Source organism: Otolemur garnettii, unplaced genomic scaffold (genome assembly GCF_000181295.1).
Source record: "Otolemur garnettii isolate 467f Iridium unplaced genomic scaffold, OtoGar3 scaffold00025, whole genome shotgun sequence".
Classification (NCBI taxonomy): domain Eukaryota; kingdom Metazoa; phylum Chordata; class Mammalia; order Primates; family Galagidae; genus Otolemur; species Otolemur garnettii.
The window spans coordinates 12,693,910-12,706,714 of NW_003852420.1; the positions used below are offsets into that span (position 1 = coordinate 12,693,910).

At 50.3% G+C, this 12,805-nt stretch overlaps 1 protein-coding gene across 1 annotated transcript; it reads left to right on the forward strand.

Annotated features, from left to right (window-relative positions):
- Positions 1 to 687: 687 nt before the first annotated feature.
- CPXM1 (carboxypeptidase X, M14 family member 1) lies at positions 688 to 7,380 on the forward strand. Its single transcript, XM_003788065.1, has 14 exons — positions 688 to 928; positions 2,536 to 2,697; positions 2,885 to 2,994; positions 3,132 to 3,271; positions 3,377 to 3,467; positions 4,035 to 4,185; positions 4,282 to 4,373; positions 4,684 to 4,807; positions 4,891 to 5,087; positions 5,178 to 5,357; positions 5,438 to 5,735; positions 5,915 to 6,054; positions 6,816 to 6,918; positions 7,002 to 7,380. The coding sequence occupies exons 1-14, from the start codon at positions 757 to 759 to the stop codon at positions 7,241 to 7,243; spliced, it is 2,202 nt and encodes a 733-aa protein (XP_003788113.1). The 5' UTR covers positions 688 to 756; the 3' UTR covers positions 7,244 to 7,380.
- The last annotated feature ends 5,425 nt before the right edge of the window (positions 7,381 to 12,805 follow it).

Below are 12,805 nucleotides of genomic sequence, written 5' to 3' on the forward strand. Positions count from 1 at the left end.
AGGGGAGGGAAGGGAGAGGAGAGGGGGGAGGCGGGGCCGGGTGGTGGGGGTGGGGGTGGGAAGCGTCATCTCTGGTTGGGCCCCTTGGGTAGTCTTTCTGAAAGATTCTTGGAGGATCAGCCCTTCCCCCAACCTCCGCTGGCGCCCTATGCCCCGCCTCAGTTTCCCTTCACTCTCTCCCACTCCTGTCCCACCGCCCAGGCTCTGGCTCTGGATGGATTTCCCTCCAGGATTGTAGTTTCCTTCCAAGGTTCTCAGCTTTGCCACCCTGGCCGTCGGTTAGTCGCTCTGAGCCTCAGTTGACTAGTCTGTAAAATGAGGTTTGATTGCGAGGCCACGTATAAAGTGTTTGGCATCATGCATGGTACAAAGTGGGTGCCCGCTGTGCGACGGGTGCCTCGCGGGACTAAGCTAATTGTGTGGCTTTGCAGACTGTAAAGGGCTGCGCACGAGGGAGGATGGTTAGCTCGGGAAGGCCGGAGAGGACCCGGCAGTTTTGCTGGGAGTGGGGAGGGTCCGGAGACCTCGGGCGGCCCCTCGAGGGTCCGCCCTGTTTGCTCTGCCCCGGCCCTCCCCTCTCCTCCGAAGTTCGGGCCAGCGAGAGGGCTGTGGGCGGGCCGGAGGCTGCGAGGGGCGTGTGGCGACGGCGCGGGCGGGCAGGAAGGGGCGGGGGGCTGCACAGCGCCCGGCAGGAAGAGACGAACCCACCCGCAGCCGCCGGCCCCGCGCGTCCCCTCCTGCCTCCCGACCCTCACCATGTGGGGTCTTCTGTTCACCCTGGCCGCCTTCGCGCCTGCCGTCGGTTTGGGTCTGGGGGCGCCCGGCGCCTCGCTGCCGGGCCTTGCGCCGCCCTCCACCACCGAGGCTCCGGGCTCGACCCCCGCCCAGCGTAGCAGTCCGGCTCAGCTGCCCGCGGAGAGGGCGAACGGTGAGCTTCCCCCACCGCTTCTCGGCAAGGGTTGCCCCGCTCTCCTGACCCTGGGGCGACCCCTCCCCAACATGCGCGCTCACCACACATGCACGCGCGCCCACACACACGCACGCGCCGTTACACATACACAAACACACACACACATGCATACACACGTACACACACTCTCTCTCTGCCCGCCCGATGGCTGCTGACTCAGCAGCCCCGATCCGGCCAGACTAGTCAGCAGTCCCGGGGCAGGCGCTGTAGGATGCTGCCTCTTCCAACGCCAAAACTTGCCCTTTCCCAGATAAGGAAATTGAGGCCAGTGCCAGCAGGAGGGGAAAAGGAGGTGCAGAAACACTGAGATTGAAAGAGGCAGAACAGGACTGTGTAGGAGAGTTTGAGGGCAAGGGACTGGGAGAAAGGACAACAGGGGCGGAGGGACAGTGCTCTCACTGAGGCTGGCGCTGGCTCCCACCAGGGGTGGGGTGGTGGTGGGTGGTGGACAGGGCCTAATCTCCCAGTTTCTTACACTTGGGAGCTGACACCCATCTGGCAAGCGGGTGGATGGCGCTCGGGGGCTTCTAGAGGAGGCAAGAAGTGAGTCCGGAAGGGTGAGTATCTGTGAGTCAGAAACATCTCAAGAGAAACAGGCAAGAATGAAGCAGAGTGTGCAAAGGCACAGGGGCATGGGACATAAGGCTCGCAGCCTGTTCTGAGGCCGCTGTGCAGCTTGAGTAGGGAACTAGCACACCAGCTCTGTGCAAGCCCTGTGCTGAAGGACAGACCCACAGGCAGGCCAGCCCTAGAAAACCTCAGCCCCCAGGGAAACGTGGATTTGAGGACAGGACATCTCAGCCCAGAGGACAGACACAACAGTAGAGGCAGTACAGGGTCTTTGGGGGATGAGATCTAAGGAGGAAGAAATTCTCCTTGAAGGGAATCAGGGATGAGATGCAAAACAATTTGAGAGGCAAAAAACGTTCTGAGGTGGGCAGCCCCTGACCACATACACCAAGGCTGGCAGGTTCCAACCCAGCCTGGGCCAACTAAAACAACAATGACAACTGCAACAACAACAACAACAAAAGTAGCCAGTGCCTGTAGTCCCAGCTACTTGGGAGGCTGAGGCAAGAGAATTGCTTAAGCCCAAGAGTTGGAAGTTGCTATGAACTGTGACGCTATGGCACTCGACCCAGGGCGTAGCTTGAGACTGTCTCAAAAAAAAAAAAAAAAAAAAAGTTCTGAGGTGGTGGATGGTATTATAGCGGAGGGAACAGCTAGTTTAAAGTCTGTAGGTAAAGAATGAAACTCAGCCCTTTGGAGCAAGCATGCAGTTCCTAGTGGCTGAGGGTAGCCCTTCACTGGGTTTGAGAGTAAGAGGTGAGGCTGGCCAAACTTGTGGTCATGTTGGGAAGGAGAAGGAACCAGAAAAGTGGCTGAAGAGGTAGGTTGGGGTTAGAGGTTGGGGTTAGACTGCAGGCCTTTTTATGCATGCTAAGGCTGTGAGGTACTTGCAGTATGGCCTGGTGTGGGCTCACATGCCTTTTTGGCCTGGCAGACCTTTCTGGGGTTTCATGCCATTCTTCCCTCCCCCGGGGCTGTACTTCCCTGGACCTCAGGAACATCAGAACAGCATGTCCGGATTCGAGTCATCAAGAAGAAAAAGATTATTATGAAGAAGCGAAAGAAGCTGACTCGTCCTAGTCCTCTGGTGACTGCTAGGCCAGTGGTGACCACCAGCCCAGCAGAGACCCTCAACCTCACTGAGAAACAGGAGCCAGGTACTTCCTGTCCAGGGGCCCTGCCCAGGCTTGTAACCCCCTGGAGCACTTACCAGTGCAGCTCTTGGCCTTGTGAGCCTGGGCATGCTCCCTGCCTGCCTAGCCCATGAGCAAGCTTAGGCTCAGCTTCCCGTCTGCCTGACTACTCTCCCTCTGGTTCTGTCTCACCACTCTGTTCTGGCCCCAGGCTGTCCCCCTTTGGGCCTGGAGTCCCTTCGAGTTTCAGATCACCAGCTAGAGGCATCCAGCAGCCAGTCCTTTGGTCTTGGACCACACCGAGGTCGGCTCAACATCCAGGTCAGCAACCTTTCCTCAGTGCCCAGGTCTCAGAGCTAGACAAGGCAACTGCCGGGAGCTTCTTCCCTGCCCCCTCCCTATCCTGACTCACCCTACTCTGTCCATCTGGGCCTGATCACCATGTCTTTTGTCCACAGTCAGGCCTGGAGGATGGTGATCTATATGATGGAGGCTGGTGTGCTGAGGAGCAGGACACTGAGCCGTGGCTTCAGGTGGATGCTGGGCACCCCACCCGCTTCTCAGGTGTTGTCACACAGGGCAGGAACTCGGTCTGGAGGTGAGACAGGCTAGCCCCAGGCTAGGAAGTTGTGGGTGGGACACAGGAGGACTGGGATGGGAGTCTGGGGGGGCACTGATGATCTCTCCCTGCCTGACCTGCCAGGTATGACTGGGTCACATCATACAAAGTCCAGTTCAGCAATGACAGTTGGACCTGGTGGGGGAGTAAGAACCACAGCAGTGGGATGGATGCGGTGAGTGATCCCACGGTGTCTGGGGCCCTTTGTGCTGGGAGCTGGGCATGCAGCCCACTGCTAGGATGGTTGGCTAGGCTGAGACTCCTCTGAGGACAAGGGACAGATGCCCACTTTGGCAGCCTTGGGAGCCAGGTTGCTTTGAGACATACCCACATCCTCCCCCAGATAATGCCACCATGGGTAGATGCTGCTTCATGCTGCACTTTCTTCTTGGCACACTCCTTTTGACCATGGTCCTCCTCATGGCTCTTCCCCATCTCATGGATCCCTTTTTAAGACAGGGTACAGAATGGGGTCCTGGCCAACTTTAGGATTGGTTGCCCCAGAGCCACATGGCTGTATGAGTCTAACATGCTGTGACCAAGATGGAAAGCATGGCTGCTTAGGGCTGCCCATTGGCCGGAGCCATGGGCAGGGGGTCTTTATTGGATGCAGTGTGCAGGTCCCAGCCAAGCCCACCAGCGTGGGTTACATACTGAGCTTGGAGGCCTGAGCTTCTTTCCTGGATCCTAGGTTAGGCTGCTGGGGTTTAAGCACCCCCCACAATAGACTCCATGCCCCCAGGTATTTCCTGCCAATTCAGACCCAGAAACCCCAGTGCTAAACCTCCTGCCAGAGCCCCAGGTGGCCCGCTTCATCCGCCTACTGCCCCAGACCTGGCTTGAGGGAGGCGCACCTTGTCTCCGGGCTGAGATCCTGGCCTGCCCAGTCTCAGGTGGGTGAGCAAGTGAGGGCTGGGGGGCAGGGCCTGGATGCAGGGTATATCCTCTACTGTGGCCTCACCTTTTACCATCCACTCACCCTTTGCCAGATCCTAACAATCTATTATTCTCTGAGCCACCTGTGCTGGGATCTTCTGACCCTCTGGACTTTCAGCATCATGATTACAAGGCCATGAGGAAGGTCAGATACAACCTCTGTGACTTGGGAAGGAGGGCCCGCCCATCTCAGGTTCCTTTTTTGCTGGGGCAGCACCTTCTGTGACTGCCCTCATGCACACCCTCCCACTGTGACTGCTAATCTCTGCCTCAGTTTCCCTATCATGGCTCCTTCCCTGTCCTGCCCCTTCTTCTGGTCTGCCCCTGCACCATGTCATGATGTCCCATCTGTGTGGCCCGCCTCTGACTTTTGTAAATCCTTCTGTGGCCACATGTGGTCTGGCCCTGGGTGTGATCCTCCAGTGCCTCATGGCATGTTACACCCCACCCCTCAGCTGATGAAGCAGGTGAACGAGCAGTGCCCCAACATCACTCGCATCTACAGCATTGGGAAGAGTCACAAGGGCCTGAAGCTGTATGTGATGGAAATGTCGGATCGGCCTGGGGAGCATGAGCTGGGTACTGGCAGAGGGGCTGGGGAGAGGTAGACACAGGGCAGGGCTGTGGGTGGGAGCTGGCTCTGAGCCCCTGCGTGTTCCCAGGAGAGCCTGAGGTGCGCTACGTAGCTGGCATGCACGGGAACGAGGCCCTGGGGCGGGAGTTGCTTCTGCTCCTGATGCAGTTCTTGTGCCATGAGTACCTGCGAGGGGACCCACGGGTAACCCGGCTGCTCACCGAGATGCGCATCCACCTGCTGCCCTCCATGAACCCTGATGGCTATGAGACTGCCTACCGCCGGGTAGGCTGCCTGGCATGGGGGCCCCCTGTCCTGTCCTTCCGCGCTGATGTTTGGAGCCTGCTTAGCTTGAACAATCCCCGTCTCTGGCAGGGCTCAGAGCTCGTGGGCTGGGCGGAGGGCCGCTGGAACCACCAGGGGATTGACCTTAACCACAATTTTGCTGACCTCAACACACAACTGTGGGAGGCAGAGGATGACGGGCTGGTGCCCCATACTGTTCCCAACCATCACCTGCCCCTGCCCACTTACTACATCCTACCTAATGCCACCGTGAGTATTTTGGGGACAGTGTTGCCACCCGGGGGGCCCTTGTCTCTATCTACCGCCCCTCCTGACCTGCCCCTGTCCAGGTGGCTCCTGAAACTCGGGCAGTGATCCAGTGGATGAAGCGAATCCCTTTTGTACTGAGTGCCAACCTCCATGGGGGTGAGCTCGTGGTATCCTACCCATTCGACATGACACGGACCCCGTGGGCTGCCCGAGAACTCACGCCCACACCAGATGATGCTGTGTTTCGCTGGCTCAGCACCGTCTATGCTGGCACAAATCGGGCCATGCAGGACACAGACCGCCGACCCTGCCACAACCAGGACTTCTCTTTGCACGGCAACGTCATCAACGGGGCTGACTGGCACACAGTTCCTGGGAGTATGTGCCTGAGGGTGGAGTTAGGCCTGTTCCCATAGCCCCTGCCCCGATAAGATCACTTGCTGTTAACGTGCAGTGCTGGTATCAGTTCCCACCCTAAAGTGTCTTCCCACAGATGACACCAGGGAGGTGGGACTCCATCTTGCCCCCTGAGGCTCCAATGTCTTTGGTATCCCTAGGCATGAATGATTTTAGCTACCTACACACCAACTGCTTTGAGGTCACTGTGGAGCTGTCCTGTGACAAATTCCCTCATCAGAATGAGCTGCCCCAGGAGTGGGAGAACAATAAAGATGCCCTCCTGACCTACCTAGAACAGGTAGGATTGAAATCCCCTGGGCCCCCAGATTGCCTGAATCACTCTTGACCAGTCTGTTCACTTAGCCTCTAGCTCATTCCAGGGGTTTTCAAAGGTCCAGCTGAACATTCAGACACACAAGATGCCATGGGCTACACTTGGCATCGAGTTGTCTTGGAAGAATATAGGACAGGAAGCATATTTGCCAGAGTGTGGCATTAGACAATGTTAGAGCCAGCAGGAATAGCCTCCATTGCAGGCTCGGGGGATAGGGAACCTGTGGCCTTAGGACCACATATAGCATTCCAGATCCATGAGTGTGACCTCTTGACTAAAACAAAATTTTACAGAACAAATCCTCAGGATCAGGAGGGCCTGATGTGTGGCCTTGAGTCTACATATTCCCCACCCCTGTGTGGTTCACAGCAGTGTCCCAGAGCTATTCTAAGGAGAGCTGTTCTCAGAAAAGATTCAAGTATGGCAGAAGCTTCATATCCCTTGTAAAGGTTCCATAAGGATAGCTTCCAAAGCTTCTACCAAAGACAAGCCCAATAACAACTGTCATCAAACTTGGGGAAGTCCAAAGATATGCCTTCCCACATCTCTCAGTCCAGATGTAATTTATCGATCCAGGGATATTTTTAACCATAAGTATTGTCACCCAGGAACAAAGTAGACCTACCATCTTTATCTGGTGTGCCGTGGAACAGAGCTAGCAAATTAACTTAAAGTCATGTGCTCACACAGAAAAGAAAGGGTGTTGATAACCTTTCCCCACACAGGTGCGCATGGGCATTGCAGGAGTTGTACGGGACAAGGATACAGAGCTTGGGATTGCTGATGCTGTCATTGCCGTGGATGGGATTAACCACGATGTCACAACTGGTGTGTGTGGTGGGGCCAGGGGGCTTGAGTTAGGTGGAAGCCAAAGACCCCTGGACCCTGATTTTGCCTTTTACTTCCCTCAGCATGGGACGGGGATTACTGGCGCCTGCTGACCCCAGGGGACTATATGGTGACCGCTAGTGCTGAGGGCTACCATTCAGTGACACGGAGATGCCGGGTCACCTTTGAAGAGGGCCCTGTCCCCTGCAATTTCTTGCTTACCAAGACTCCTAAAGAGAGACTAAGAGAGCTGCTGGCAGCCGGAGCGAAGATACCCCCAGACCTTCGGAGGCGGCTGGAGCGGCTGAGGGGACAGAGGAATTAATACCTTTGATTGAAGAGCCTCAGAGCCTTGGACAGGCTGGACCTGTTCAGAACTGAAGGGGAAACCTAGGGAGGGAGGGGCAAAGTGGAGGAAGAGGCCCTCAGGCTCATTAAAGCTACCTGACACCTACCTTAGCTGGTCTGCCTGTTGTCTCTGTGTCTCTGTGTCCTCCCCTTAGGGTGGGCTTCAGCCCATGTTTCAGTTGCTATTCTGTACACACTTGAACACTCTTACCCATTGACTTCTGGAGACACCGTGTGAAAAGAGGAGCCCACCTGGGCTCTTGAACTGAGGGATTGACAGACCAGCTCATTTCTGCCTGTCAGCATCTGCCACGAGTGCCATTACAGTGCTGTCAGACGTCTGCAAGCACCTGCCCAGGGCCCAGCATGCAAAGAATCAAGGATCAACAGTGCCCATGCCCAGCCTCCTGAGGCTCCCAGTCAAGAGCAGGGACAACTCAATGCACTTGGAGGCCAAGTGCTGTGAGAGCACAAATGAGTTACACACATGCAGAATAGACATTTCAGGTCAGCAGAGACCACACAGTCAAGGATTTGATAAGAGGCGATGGTTCTAGGAGTTCCTATGGGAGGTGGGCCAGGTGTGGAGTGGGAACAGGGACTGCTCCAAGATGGAGAGAACCAATGACAGACCAGCTAAGAGCATATGAATTTGCTTCATTAGCTATTCTCAGGGAGTGCTGGTAATTGGTAGGTTTTGATTAGTTTCTTTTAGACTGAAGGGGGAGTTGTGTGTCAGTGTCTTGCCAGGTAAACAACCTATTCTAGCTATCTGAAGTGGAAAGAAATTTGATGCTGAAAATTGGATATGAAGGTGTTGAAGAAGTAGATGAGAAAAAGGGAGGAGGGAATCTTACCCAACAATCAGGATAACACTCTTAGTCTGGCATTTATAAACCTGTATTTGCTGATGTTGGTGCTGGAGCCCACAATACCTGTGACTACCTGTAGCTGCCCATGATCACCTATGGTTACCTGCCATGGCTAGACCCAGAAAGAAAATAATTTCTGCCTTTCTCTGACTTTCTAATCTCTAGCCTATAAAGTCTCCTGGCAAAATATAACTGTAACCGAGCTGGCAAGGAAGTCTACCAAATGTAGGCTTCCAGCTCCCCTACAGTTCAGAGTAGAGTTTCCATAAGCAGGAATGAGGCTTATACCAATAGGCAAAATCTGGTATGGTAACATCATACAACTTCCATTATGTAGGTTCTGTATAGTATTTGGATCTTGCACTGTTTCTCTCTCAGGTCTGTAATCTCAGTTAACCCTCATGAGAGTTAATGCCACATTTCCCTGTACCTTTTCTCCCTACATCCAACTCCTCTTGTATAGTAATCACTCAAGAAAGTCTCTATTGTCCTGGGTAGAGTGCCATGGTGTCATAGTTCACAGCAACCTCAAACTCTTGGACTCAAACATCCTCTTGCCTCAGCCTCCCCAGTAGCTGGGACTACAGGCACCTGCCACTATGCCTGGCTAGTTTTTCTATTTTCAGTAGAGACAGGACCTTGCTCTTGCTCAGGCTGGTCTCAGACTCCTAAGCTCAAGAAATCCACCTGCTTCAGCCTCCGAAAGTGCAAAGATTACCGGCATGAGCCACCATGCCTGGCCTCTTGGGTTCTATTTTTGTTTCACTGGATATAACAGAGTTCTTGGTTGTAGATGATAGAATCTAGATAGTTTAAGAAGAAAGGAATTGAGGCTGGGTGAGGTGGCTCATGCCTGTAATTCTAGCTCTGGGAGGCTAAGGCAAGCAGATTGCTTGAATTTAGTAGTTGGAGATCAGCTTGAGCGGGAGCAAAATCTGTCTCTACTACAAATAGAGAAAATAGCTAGACATTGTGGTGGGTGCCTGTAGTCCCAGCTACTTGGGAGGCTGAGGCAAAAGGGTTGCTTGAGCCTAGGAGACTGAGGTTGCTGTGAGCTATGATGATGCCATGCCACTCTACCCAGGGCGACAGAGTGAGACTATATCTTAAAACAAACAAACAACAACAAAAAAAAAGTGCAGAAGAAGAAAAAAGGAGAAGGAGGAGGAGGAAGAAGAAGAACAAGGAGAAGACAAAGAAAGGAATTGATTAAAAGTCCTCAGGAAGCTTACACAATCTCCAGGAGAGATAGAAACCAGGCTAAATGTTTTAGTCAATGTCAACAAAGATCAGGGGAATGCCCAACCACATCATGGGAATATCCTCGAGGAGTTGCCACTCTCACCATTGCTTTCTACTTGGCAGCTAATATACTAGGGATTAGAGATGCCAGAAAATTCCATATTTGCACCAGAGGAACCATACATATTCACTGTCATGACTGCCATAAAATCTGATCTCCCTCAATGTGGTTGCCACCTCCTTTTGCCCTTTCTTAACTATAAGTCTAGAGCCAGTGTATCTGTTTGGCAGGACCTAGGTTACATGTGGAATCCCAGACAGACAAGAGTCTGGAATATTTAGCTTTTAGCTTCCATCCTCTACAGTACAGGATGTCAAACCAAAGAAAGGTTGAAATGAATGTTAAATGAGCCAGACTCTACAGGGTGGCCATAAAGTTCATGTGCAATTTGCATGTATTATATGAAACACTGTAAGATGTCCATGAGTATTATACCACTTTAGGGGATACCATTTAAAACAAACCAAGAGTTTTCCATTAGTGACTCTAGTATGACACAAATAATTTTTCAAGTACAATAAATATTACATAGTAAAAAATCTCCAAGGAAGCAAAGAAACAACAAATAGGAGATCCAGACCTATGAAGATTCAATATATTAGAAACACCAGATGCAAATTATAAAATAACTATGTTCACATTGTATCAAACTAAAAGTCATACAAATGTGTCCTCAATTCAAAAAACATAAATGTGAAATATTGTGAAAACAACCTAAAAGAATTTTTATAAGTAAAAAGACAATAACCTAAATTAAAACTACATGGACATGTACAATGGTGAATTAGACAGTTAAAGAGAGAATTAATGAACTGGAAGTTAGGTCAGAAGAAATATCCAGAAAGCATAGAGAGATAGAAGAAAATATGGAAAGATAATTTATTGAAGAGATATTAAAAGATGTGGAAGAAAAAAAATGAGAATTGAAGAGAGGAAGAATGGGAAAGAGAAATTTTTGAAGGGATGCTGAGAATTATTCAGAACTGATAAAAGACAATTTACAAGTACCCACAGAATAATGGCTAAAAGATGTGAGCATGCATTTCACAAAATAGATAGTTCAGCATGAGTGAAATGGCATATGAGCTCCCCACACAATGTTTAAACTCTGATTTTTTTTCCCATTTCCAGCAACATATTTCCATGGCCAGAAACTCCCTCTGTTACAGTTTTCTATGTGCTCCCAGATTCTTTCTACCTTCTTCACAAATGTGTAAAGTAGCGTGAGAATAAGACCACTTGAGCTCTTGTGAGTTTAATCCTGCCTGACCTAAGCAAACCTCCTTTTGGATAAAGGGAGTTTGGGGCATCATATCATGTTTTCCCAACTCTTTGCCTGGAAGTTCCCTCCCATAAACCCTTACCTGTGTCTGCACTATGTGTCCTTAGAGGTGTTTCCCTTTGCATTCTACTTGCCATACGTGAGAAGATGGAGAACACTGCAGCCTAATCTAGTAAAACTGAAGGCACACATGCCCTATTCTTCCGTATACAGTATATACTATAGAGAAGTTTTTGCACACGTGCAAAAGATACATGTACATGAATGCTTATAACAGCTTTGTTTGTAATAGATCCAAACTGGAAAAAATCCAAATATCCATCCAATATGGAATGGAGAATAAAATATGGTACATTTATATATAATGGAATTTTATACAGGAATGGAAATAAATAAACAGCCACTACACAGAATGTGAACGACTCTCACAAAACAATTTTGAGTGAGACAGCTTAGTGCCCATAGCACAGTGGTTATGGTACCAGCCAAAGATACCCACGCTTGGTGGGTTTGAACCCAGTCCGGTCCAGCTAAACAACAATGACAAGTGCAACAAAAGAATAGCTGGGCATTGTGGTGGGTGCCTGTAGTCCCAGCTACTTGGGAGGCTGAGGCAAGAGAATTGCTTAAGCCCAAGAGTATGAGGCTGCTGTGGGCTGTGATGCCACAGAACTCTACCGAGAGTGACATAGTGAGACTCTGTCTAAAAAACAAACAAAAAAATTTGAGTGCAACAACCAAAATTATCTAAAACTAGAAAACTAAATTATATTATTCAGGGATACATGACTGAAAAAGAGATGAAGAAGAACAAGGACAAAATTATGATAAAATTCAGGTTTGTGACTGATTCTAGGAAAGGAGGAATGAGGAAACATGGAGGGAGAAGAACATGGGGCTTCTGAGAGTGCTGAAAATATTTTTTTCCCTTTACCTGGGTGAGAGTATATAAATGTTCACTTAAATATGTATGTTAAAATTTGTGTGAATATTTTATGCATTTTAAAAATATTCGTTTCATGGGGAGTGGTGCCTGTGGCTAAGTGGGTAGGGCGCCAGCCCCATATACCAAGGGTGGCGAGGGGTTCAAACCCGGCCAAACAGCAACAAAAAATAGCCAGGTGTTGTGGTGGACACCTGTAGTCCCAGCTACTTGGGAGGCTGAGGCAAGAGAATCGCTTAAATCCAAAAGTTGGAGGCTGCTGTGAGCTGTGATGCCATAGCGCTCTACTGAGGGCAACATAGTGAGACTCTGTCTTAAAAAAGAAAAAAAAGAAGTTTGCATATGATAAAATTCATCTTTTTAATGTACATTTTTATGAGTCTATCCATCGCTTCTTCCTTCTTTTGGAGGGGGGGACAGAATCTCCCTGAGTCACCCTAAATAGAGTGCTACGGCATCATCATAAGCTCATAATAACTTCAAATTCTTGGGCTCAAGGGATCCTCTTGCCTCTGCACCCAAATAGCTAGGACTATGGGTACTCACCATGATGCTCAGCTGATTTTTTCTATTTGTAATAGAGACAGGGTCTTACTCTTGCTCAGGCTGGTCTTGAATTCCTGAGCTCAGGTGATCCATCCGCCTTTTTCTCCCAGAGTGCTAGGAATATAGGCATGAGCCATTGCGCCTGGCCACATGCATAGATAGATTCTTGCATTCACTACCTGACAGATATTATAGAATTCCCTTGACACAATCAAACTGCCAAAAGTTAAGGACAAAGAGAGAAGTTTGAAAGCAGCAAGAGTGCAGCAACACATAATGTATAAGGGAGCCTCAGTAAGATTAACAGCTTAATAATTCATTTCAATTCAAGTTGGGGGGAAGGGTACGAGGGAGGGAAAGGGGATTGGGATGCTCTCACTGAATGGGCATGGGATGGGGGTGTTTGGCACACCTTTCGTGTGTGGGACGTAACCACAAGAGGGAATCTACCTAACAAAATCAAAATCAAATATTTTGACCTGGTTGTTTGTACCCTCACATTAACCTGAAATAAATTTACTTAAAAACAAAAACAAAGCAGATTCACAGACTACTTCTTTTTTGGGGAGGCCAGGGCTGAGTTTGAACCTGCC

What these genes read in the sequence shown, in the direction of transcription:
- CPXM1 (XM_003788065.1), top strand. Translation starts at nt 757, where the DNA reads ATGTGGGGTCTTCTGTTCACCCTGGCCGCCTTCGCGCCTGCCGTCGGT. An exon ending in ATTACAAGGCCATGAGGAAG is followed by an intron (nt 4,374 to 4,683) that starts GTCAGATACAAC and finishes CCCACCCCTCAG; the next exon opens with CTGATGAAGCAGGTGAACGA. An exon ending in TCCTGACCTACCTAGAACAG is followed by an intron (nt 6,055 to 6,815) that starts GTAGGATTGAAA and finishes TTCCCCACACAG; the next exon opens with GTGCGCATGGGCATTGCAGG.